This window comes from Phalaenopsis equestris, unplaced genomic scaffold (assembly GCF_001263595.1).
Source record: "Phalaenopsis equestris unplaced genomic scaffold, ASM126359v1 Scaffold000002, whole genome shotgun sequence".
NCBI lineage: Eukaryota > Viridiplantae > Streptophyta > Magnoliopsida > Asparagales > Orchidaceae > Phalaenopsis > Phalaenopsis equestris.
In genome coordinates this window covers 63,855,702-63,866,502 of record NW_018164444.1, presented here as the reverse complement: position 1 = coordinate 63,866,502, position 10,801 = coordinate 63,855,702, and the positions used below count along the sequence as shown (strand labels likewise).

General features: G+C 35.4%; 1 protein-coding gene across 3 annotated transcripts in view; it reads left to right on the top strand.

Annotated features, from left to right (window-relative positions):
- LOC110033833 (MADS-box transcription factor 50-like) overlaps positions 1-8,815 on the top strand; it is a 40,451-nt gene extending 31,636 nt beyond the window's left edge. Inside the window, exons 3-8 of one of the 3 annotated variants that reach the window (XM_020737960.1) lie at positions 7,119-7,200; positions 7,381-7,439; positions 7,541-7,640; positions 7,734-7,775; positions 8,286-8,351; positions 8,460-8,815. In XM_020737960.1, coding sequence (XP_020593619.1) covers positions 7,119-7,200; positions 7,381-7,439; positions 7,541-7,640; positions 7,734-7,775; positions 8,286-8,351; positions 8,460-8,597 — 487 coding nt within the window. In that variant the 3' untranslated portion in view covers positions 8,598-8,815. Of the gene's footprint in view, positions 1-7,118; positions 7,201-7,377; positions 7,440-7,540; positions 7,641-7,733; positions 7,776-8,285; positions 8,352-8,459 lie in introns of all 3 variants that reach the window. The other 2 variants (XM_020737952.1, XM_020737971.1) reach the window with 2 other exon arrangements.
- Positions 8,816-10,801: the final 1,986 nt, after the last annotated feature.

The window sequence follows — 10,801 nt, the reverse complement described above, 5'->3', positions numbered from 1 at the left end:
TTGCTCCTCTGTTCGTGAATGCCGAACTCCTCTTCTTCGTCGCTGGCCGCGAACACCTTTACGCGGACACCTCTAGCCAAGAAGTATGGATCTTCCCACAGACGGCGCCAATTGTTGTGAGATATGTACTTTCTGGCATAGAAATGAGACGAAAAAGAACACAAGCAAACACAGATCGTTTACGTGGTTCGATCCAACTGGATCTACGTCCACGGAAGGGAATCAATCAAATAGTTCACTAAGGCAAAAGAAATGGAGAATACATAGCTTATACATAGAGATGAGCCCTCATCTTCCTTCTATGGCCTCCCTCTCAAGCGACACCTTGATACAAGGCCTCAAGATGCTCTCCTCCTCTCTAGCTCTCTAGCTATTCTCTCCTCCTTCGTGGTAGCTTAAGATCTCTTCACTTTGCTCTCCTAAGCCTCACACCCTTAAGTTTTCTTCCCTTGCTCTCCTAAGCCTCACACCCTCTCTATTTATAGAAGCAAGAGAGTGGTAGGTGGGAGGTAGGTGAGCGGTAGGTGAGTGGTAGGTGAACGGTAGGTGAACGGTAGGTGAGATGTGGTAGGTGAGCGGTACCACATTACAAAAGTGCCCTTTTACTTTAGTTCATTAATTGGGGGTCAAAATAACACATCTAAACATCCTCATTGGTGCCCTGCTATGCAAGAGAGTTTCAAGCCCTTTAGAGATGAGGGACGTGGGTCTTGGTACCCCTCCATCGAATCTTACCATCCTTGGATCACGGTGGACATATACAACTATGGTAAACTCGGAAAGAAAAAATCATGAGGTATATGGTGAGATTGGTGGTCCAAGGTAATAGAAAAAATTTCAGCATTAACTATCATGACACATTTAGCCCAATAGCTAAAATTGCAACTATACACAATTGCTCTCCATCATAAATGGATGGTACTACAATTTGATATCTCTAATGCTTTCCTACATGACACATTATAAGAGACAATCTACATTAGACTACCTCCATCGAATCATACCATCATTGGATCATGGTGGACATATACAGCTAAGGTAAACTTGGAAGGAAAATCATGAGATATAAGGTGAGATTGGTGGCCCAAGCTAATAGAAAAAAATTCAGTATTAACTAACATGTCACATTTAGCGCAGTAGCTAAAATTGCAACTATACGCATACTCCTTACAATTGCTCTCCATCATCAATGGATAGTACTACAATTTGATATTTCCAATGTTTTTCTACATGACACATTACAAGAGACAATCTACATGAGAACCTCTAGGGATTTTTGATCCAAAATTTCCGAAACATGTTTGCTTACTTAAGAAATCATTATATGGTCTAAAGTTGGCTCCATGTCAATGGTTTATCATTTTTTGAGCATTTTTTATGGTTCGTGGTTTTCAATCCAACAAAGCCAATAAATCCTTGTTGATATATAATCAAGTAGAATGTCATCATATTTGTTCTCATATACATCGATGACCTGCTTATAACCAGTAATCACAAGGAGCACATCTCTCAACAGACCCGAGAAAATGGCTACTTGCTTTCAACTCAAGGATCTCGGGCCTATCAACTGCTTTCTTCCACCGCTCCAGCTTGCACATCTTCCTTTCTCAGCAAAGGTACCTCACTCAGCTCCTCCATCTCCAAGTTTGCAAGCCATTGAACACATCTATGAGACCTAAACATAAAAATGCAAACAACAAACAATGCCCTCCATTTTATAATCCTAGATTATATAGACAATTTACAGGATCACTATAGTATCTTACGGTCACCCGCCCGGACATAGCATAGGATATCACCCGCCTTTGCCAACACATGCACACGTCGTCTACATTTAACTACCAAAATCTCACTCACTTATTTTGCTATTTGAAAGTGACGAATGAATTTGGCATGAATATTACTGCTGGAAACCTTATACTCACTTTCTATGCTGATGTTGACTGGGCTGGAGACTCCTCCGATCGAAAAACTACAACTGGTGTTTGTTCATTTCTAGGAGGGGATTGTAAAGAAATAGTCTACGGTTGCTCCTCTACTGAGGCAAAATATCGTGCATTGGCAAATGCAAAAACCGACAGCTTGTGGATTCGAAGACTTCTTGCTGAATTTAGGCTCAATGTTTTGTAGCAAACAACAATCTACTGCGATAATATCTCTACCATTTCTCTTTCAAAAAATTTTATCTTCCATGCTTGTACGAAGCATATTGAGATAGATTATCACTCCTTGCGTGACCATATCAACCTCAATAACATTTAGTTGGAACACATGCACTCAAATGAACAAATTGCAGACTTCCTGACAAAAGCTCTCCCAAATTCTCAATTCTGAAATATTCGCACCAAGCTGATAAATATCCCCAGCTTGCAGGAGGGTATTAGCCACTACACTACCGGTGGTCCCCAAGCAAATCACATCATCACCAAGAATATGGAGCAACACCATCTTTAAGAACATCTTCTTATTCTCATATATACCTTGTACTGTTTACAAATACATACAAAATAGAATTCCATTAGTATGAAATTACTTCTTCTCTGTTTTGCTGCAATACCTACCTAGTATATTTCTGTTGGGTAATGTGGAGACTCGGTCTACGCAATTTAATTAACTTCTTAATTAAGAATCTTACCTATCGCTCCCCAACCTTCTCATCTACCGCTCATCTATCACATCCCATCTTCCGCCAACCTATCTCCAATCTACCGCTCTCTTGGTTTTTATAAATAGCCTCTTATGGCCAAGCCAAACAAGATCAAGGCAAGTCCTCTAAGAGAGAAAGAGAGGAAGAGAGAAAGAAAGTGAAGAAAATAGATATTTTCTTTTAAATGTCAAGGCGCACGATGATGTAATTTCTTGAAGAAATAAAATATAAATTAATCTGCAGCTCCGTGGACGTAGGCAAATTTGCCGAACCACGTAAATCTGTGTCTCTCTGGTGTTCTCTGCGGTCAATTTTTCTAGTTCCATTTTTCGCTTTATTGTCGTCATTTTTCACAACAACTGGTATCAGAGACTTGGGTTTGGATTTAAGGAAGAACGGTGGGCAGAGATGAAGTGATGACATCGAGGATGGAGAAGTTCAATGATAAAGATTGTGTTTATTGGAGGGTGTAGATAGAGAACTACCTCTATGAGAAGAAACTTCATCTTCCGTTACTGAGAAAACAACCGGAAAAGATGAACGAGACTGAATAAAATCTGTTAGATCGACAGCTTTTGGGGGTTATTCGATTAACCTTGTCGAGATTAGTTGCCCACAATGTCATCAAAGATAGGACTACTACAGATCTCATGACGGTTTTATCAGTCTTGTATGAAAAGTCATCGAATAATAACAAGACGCACCTGATGAAAATGTTATTCAACTTGAAAATGACGAAAGATGTGTTTATTGCTTAACACCTGAATGATTTCAACACTATCATAAATCAGTTATTTGTTGAAATTGATTTTGATGATGAGATACATGCGCTGATATTGTTGGCTTCATTACCAAATAATTGAGAATCCATAAGGATGGTAATTAACATTTCTGCAGGTAAATCTAAGCTGAAATATAATGATATTCGTGATTTGATTTTGGTTGAGGGGGTGCCAAAGAAAGATTTTGGCGAGGCATCGTCTTCAAGTTTGTTATGGAATGTTAATTCCAGAGGGAGATCACATGACAAGAACTCAAACAGAAGAATATCAAAATCAAAATCTGGTCAGCAGACAACCTGCTTGAATTGTGGCAAGACTTACCACATAAAAAATAACTCCAGAAATCCTAACAAGAAGGAGAATGATGACGTTAATGTTGTAACTAAAGAAATATATGATGCAATAACTCCAGAAATCCTAACAAGAAGGAGAATGATGGCGTTAATGTTGTAACTAAAGAAATATATGATGCGTTATAGCTACCAATTAACAGTTCTGTTGATGACTGAATACTGGATTTAGGGACTTCCTTCCATATATTTTCTCGTCGGGAGTTAATGCGATATTATGCTGCAAATAACTTTGAGAAAATATATTTGACTGATGGAAAAACTCTGGACGTGGTGGGAATGATAGACGTTGATATTGCACTCCCTAGCAAGAGCAAGTGAAATTTGCAAAAAGTTAGACACGTTCATGAGTTGAAGAAAACCTCATCTTTGTTGGGCAGCTCAATGATGGTGGTCATTCGATAGTGTTCTCAGATAACACCTATAAGGTTACCAGAGGAGAAGGATCATTAGTACTGGCTCAGGATAAGAAAATTGACACACTATATATGATTACAGATTTACTCAGGTGTGGACACATGAGTCAAAGGTGCATTATAGGAAATCAGAAAAAGATCAATTTTTTGAAAAGTGGCAAAGCGTCAAAGTCAAGAAAACCTGACCTTGTACAGACAAATTGTGGAGAACCACAGAGCTATAAATAAATCTTGCGAGATGAAAATTCGAGCAATTAGAAGCTGAATAAGGAGATGGAGACGCATTCTCTGTCAGAGAATCAAACTTGGGAGCTGACAGAACTTCTATCAGGGAAGAAGACATTACATAACAAGTGAGTGTACATGATGAAAACTGTGTTTGATGGCAGTAAGAGGTACAAGGTTGGACTTGTTGAAAAGGGCTTTCAGCAGGTGCAGAATATTGCTCATGCAGTGGGAGTTGTAAGCAGATACAGGAGCAACCCAGGAAAGAGACGATGATATGTCAACTGAGGGTGTTGCTCGAGAGAAGCTGAAGTTGTGCTCAACTTCAGCTGATCTAACATGAAGACATGGAATTTGAGTTGCAGATGTGGATAATATCATGTTTGAGGAAAAAGGTCGGTTCAACTAGTAGATGATGGAAAAAGTAGGTGATGCAGTCAGTGTCCCAGTCTCCAAGTGGGTGAATTGTTGGGTAATGTAGAGACCCAATCCACCGTAATTTAATTAGCTTCCTAATTAATAATCCCACCCACCGTTCACCTACCGCATCTCACCTACCGCTTACCTACGACATCCCACCTACCGCTCACCTACCTTCCACATACTGCTCTTTTGGTTTATATAAATAATTTTTTATGACTTGTCATAAACAAGCCAAGCCAAGCAAGATCAAGCCAAGTCCTCTAAGAGAGAAATAGAGGAAGAGAGAGAGGAAGAAAGAAGAAAATAAAAGGATTTTCTTGTAAACGTTGAGGTGTAATTTATCGAAAAAATAAAATCCTCTGCAGCGCCGTAGACGTAGGCAAATTTGCCAAACAACGTAAATCTGCGTGTCGCTCTGATTTTTTTCTACATGTAATTTTTCTCGTTCCATTTTTCGCTTCATTGTCGTCATTTTTCACAACAACTTCTGCTCCTGACCCATTTCGGTTCAATGTCCAGTACAAGTTTTTCAACCTTTTCTACAAAGTCCTTGCTGTAAGAACTTATTATTAGAGCATCGGGCGTTGGCTTGTGTGCCCACCTCTTGTTAAACTCAATTGCCTAGCAATCTTTGATTGCCTTTATATCTCGCACTTAATATTAGCCATCTCCTTTATAAGTAAACCCTTATGAGATATCCCATGCCGGCTATCCAATGCTGAACTCTTGCTAGGAGTGGTCTTCATTGGCCCTTGTTGTTGGCATCATATTGGCTAATCTCCACTCTTCATCGGTTGCTCTCTTAGAACTTGATGTCAAAGCGATTCCTACTATATGTGGTATTCTCGTCATTGGTTTGACCCAACAGCTTCTCTCCATCTCTGGTGCTTCCGGAGATTTTTGCTTTGCTTTTGCCTCAAAAAGTTCTTTCGCAGTAGTTGTCTATAAGGCCAAGCTCAACTATCTCCGTTTGCCCCTATTCTTTGCTGAGTTCCATTTTGCTTGTTGCAATGTAAAGCAATTTCGCTATTTTCTTTTCAATGTTAACCCGCTCTTATCATTCCTTTGGCAGCTACCAATCAACTTGTTGAACCATAGAAATATTCTTTGATTTATGTATGGCTGTTCCAATCACAGTCCAGTAGCAGCTGCTTGGATGATCCCAGTATGAATGTGCATTTTACTACTCATTGTGTGAGGCTTGATCCCAATATGAATAATATATATTAGTTTTCTAAACTCTCTTAGTTGTTCCTACATCAGATATTTTTTCTAATAATATATATTTACAGTTTGAATAATTCGTCAGGTGATGTTTGTGCTAGTAAGTTTGGAAGAAGATTTAAACCATAATATTTATTCGATCCAAAGATGATGCTCTCCTTCTGAAAGAGGATTTCTTTTTATCCACTCCTTATAAATGGCATAAAAGAGGAAAAAGACTTCATAAGACGTTCAAACTATATGAGATCTTCTACAAAGAAATTTAGCAAATATTATCCATTTAAATGGGAGACTATGACTAATTTTTCATAGTGAACCTCTTGGCTATTTGGCACTCACATAATGTCTTTATAACTTTATTTTGAGTAATGATATTTCATTTTTGGTTAAGAAAATAAAGTACATTTTCAATTAGTAGTAGACTAAGATTGCTAATTCTCTTTTAGATCAAGTATATTGGTGGGTAAACTTTAATATGTTGAATGATATTTAAAAATTGATTAAAATTCTGCTCTAATTATTTATCATTAAAACTTTCAAAAATTTTGTGTTGTTTCATTTGCATCTAGCTTAAAAATTGCTTGTTGAACTTGTCTTTTAGAAAGTTAGACTATAGTATTTATAATTGTTGAACTTGTCTTTTAGAAAGTTAGACTATAGTTATAGGGAGTTAAAATTGGTTACATATTTGATTAGATTTAACCTGGAATAATAACGAATGTTACAATGGTAAGTTGATGAAAATTGCTTTTAAATAACTACTTATTCCGGATTGGTCTTTCATGCCCTTTTATAAAGAGGTTGAGATTTTATTGTCTATATATATATATATATATATATATATATATATATATGAAACAGCTCCAAACCTATATTTTAAACAATTAGTTATATTCTTTGCAGCAGTGTTTTTTTCTTAAATAAAAGCAGATAGATTGAAATATTTACATAAGAAACCGTTGAGCACTTAAAGCTTCCTTCTTTTCATCATGGAATTCATAAACTGATCTGCTTTGTTCATTTTTTTCATTTTTCTTGTGGGACACTTCAGCATGCTGAAGACCATTGAGCGTTACAAGATGAATAACAAAGAGGTGATCGATAATAACAAATCAAACGAGCAAAACATTCAGGTACATAGATTCCTTTCTTCTATTCCATACTTCATGAGCTTTAATTTTTTATGTATGTTCAACTTTCCCTTGAAGAACGAACGATTTTGTAAAAAAAATAATTGAAGTTCTATTTTACATACATTACTAGGCAGAGACCTTCTCCTGAACTTTTTGATATAATATTCTGAAATGCAGCAGTGGAAGCAGGATTCGGAGCTCATGTCAAAGAAGATTGATGTACTCGAAGATTCTAAACGGTGAGGCTTTTGCTATTTAGAGATATAGATTTTCCTTCCATCATTTTATGAAGAAAATAAGAACAGTTTGTCTGAAACTAGAAGTTGAGGTAATGCTGCAGGAAGCTGATGGGTGAAAACCTTGAATCCTGCTCTGTGGAGGAGCTGCATGAGTTAGAGACTGAACTTGAGCAAAGCATAAGCAAAGTTAGATGGCGAAAGGTGGATCTGACACCAAAATATCTCAGCTCAATATTGTATTCTACAACTATTGTGCCTATCTTAACTCTTAAATATATGTGCATATTTTTTCAGAACCATTTGCTGGAAGAGCAGGTAGTGCAACTTAAAGAAAAGGTATCTTCTGAATTCTTTTTATATTGCAACATTTTTATTTGTTTAAAGAGGTCATTTATAAAGGTAAATATTTTACAAAAGAATAGCATCTAAACTTTCATATTGACATTCATAACAATCAAATGTTTAATATATTGGGACCCCAAAGTATTATAAAGGTAAATATTACTCTTCAAGTGTTAGATATGCAAATATATATGAATTGTGTGGTATTTATGTCAATCTTTCAAAACACCAAGTACACGAAGCCATTTACATCTTCTTACAATAGCAAGCATAGAAGAATAGGATTACTGGATCTAGATTTCTAATGAGATGGTGTAGGAGATGCAGCTGTTTGATATTGATTCTGAGCCACAGACTTTGTAATTCCAGGCCAAAAATTGGACGACGCATGCTGCACTATTTTAGTGGAGAGTCATCATCTATAAATAAACAATTAGTAATAGAATATAAGACCATATTTTTATAATGAAATTTTATATTTTATAGTTTGTTCTCTAAATTCAGGAGAAGGTGCTATTAGAAGAGAATGCCTTGCTACAAAAGCAAGGACCTCACACAACCTTATCTCTGGTGAGTTGCATGCAGTCTGAAATAAATTACCTCAGCTCTTAACTTCAAAATGATGTGATCAAACGGTCAGAACTTGCTGATAAGCAGCGATTTGTTTTGTTTTTTAAGTGGAAGGAGCCATTGCAGGGCTTGAATACTTCGAAGGAGATGGTTCCCCAATGTGATAAGAACATGGATGTAGAGACTGAACTGTATGTAGGATGGCCTGGAGGTGGAGGAAGAACCCAACAGTTGTTGAAAGGATGACCTTTCGACTTTTTTACATCATTAAATTTTCGAACAAGCACCATAATTATTATGTACAATATTATATAATAATTTAAAAGTGCATTTATGTCATTACAGAAGCGGCGAATGCTTTTTTGCCCCCAAGTGAAATGGAAAGTTGTTTGGTGAACTTTGGGCAGGAATTTTATTGCTTGTGTACGTCATAATGCTAAATGTTCATTTTCATTACTTGCAAATCTCGGCATGCATGCCACACAATTCTCATGTATTTACATATTTGTGAATTGAAAGATTCATATAATTTACATGCACATCGCTAATATCTTTAACATCTGATCAAACATATCAACATCGCTATCTTTTTTTTTTTCCATGCAATTTTATGACACCAATGTGTTGTAAGTGTAAATAACAAACTTTCGAAGTAGAGAGAGAGAGAGAGAGAGAGAGAGAGAGAGAGAGAGAGAGAGAGAGAGAGAGAGAGAGAGAGAGAGAGAGAGAGAGAGAGAGAGAGAGAGAGAGAGCTCTTGTCTTATATTGTAGAGCATCATTTACATTGATGATATATATTATTTGAGCTCAACTAACTTGTGATCAAGATCAATTCATTGATGTGCTAAACAATAAAAGCTCATTTTTGAATTTTATTAATAATAGATGGCTTCTTAAATATATAAAGGATAATGCTTTTATCACTCGATGTAATCTTGTCATTGAGTATTAAAAACACAATTCTTGATTAAGGATTGATAAACTACTCTTCGCTCCCTAGGCTTACTTGCCTAAACCCTATATAAAGGTAACATTTTATGCAAGTCATACTGGCCTAGTGTCAAAATGTCCCCCGTAGACTCAATGTGGGAGATATTATGATAACGAAGGATAATAATATTTTAGGAGGGATAAAATTGATATTTTAAGAGGGGCAACAAATCAAATTTTTCCCTTTCATGTAAGTAAAAATTTGAATTTGAAGTGGGGGTGAGGTAACCATTTTTGGGTCCACTTCTCTTGAGTGACAGAGGGTTTTGTCTATCAACCAAGTGACCTTGGGTTTAACATCTTGCTTGTGAAAGAAAAAACTCTTTAGTGTTGCTTGCCCAACCACACCCACTTATCTCCTTTAATTTTGTAAACGAGTTAATGACCCACTATAAAAATGGAAAATTTTTTATATTAGGATTTTTTAATCAAAAAAATGATTGGGATGAATTGCATAGCTTTTAGGCTTGCTATAATAAAAATGTAATATTAATTATGTATGTATTGCTCTCATTTTAAATAATATCCAAGAGCTTTATCTTGACCATAATTTTAACTAGAATGTTGTAGCAAAACTTTTTCCAATAAATTAAATACAAGAAAAAAATTCACCTCTGAGAGTAATGAAAAAAAATAAAAAATCAACTTTAAAAATTGATGACAAAATAAAATATTTTGCAAGGCTTGTTTATTATATTTCTTGACTTTATCTTCAACATATTTTGAGTTGTTGTTAGTATAATCGGCTAAACTTATTCTTTAACCAGTCCTAAGAAGATAATGGATATAGAATGAAAATATAAGAGATGTTGAATATAAATATATGAGATATTGAATACAAAACATAGGCCAGGGTACCACTCTATCACATTTCGAGTCTTGAAGACGGTGCACCCCAATAACAAAAGGTGTGATGAAAATATACTAACCTATTTTGTTTTCTCATGAATGAAATACTATACATAAGTAATTAATAAAATAAACCAAGAAATATACTTTTATTTTATTTCATAAATAAAAGTTTAACAAGTGATGCATCTCATGAAATTAAAAATATTAATAATTGAAACAAAATATAAGTAATAACGAGGAATAACCAACATGAAACTCAAATACCAAAAGTAAATCTAAAACTAGAAAGTTTTCTTCGATAGAGACATTTATCCCAATTGCTGAATATATATTGCTATATAAAAACTCAAGGAATGAGGCTTACAAATCAAACTCAATGAATAACTAATATTTATTAAAACATAAATAACAAAAGAAATGAGGCATGAAATTTGAAAAACAAAGAGAGAGAAATTAATTTATGCATAATAAAATCTACAACAAGAGTATCAAATGTTTATGATCATGAACGTGAGTGACTTAAATCATGCACTTCTAAATATTTATTTTTTTTCAACCAAATTAAGTGCGTTTATATTTAATATTTTAACACTACTAGATAAAATATA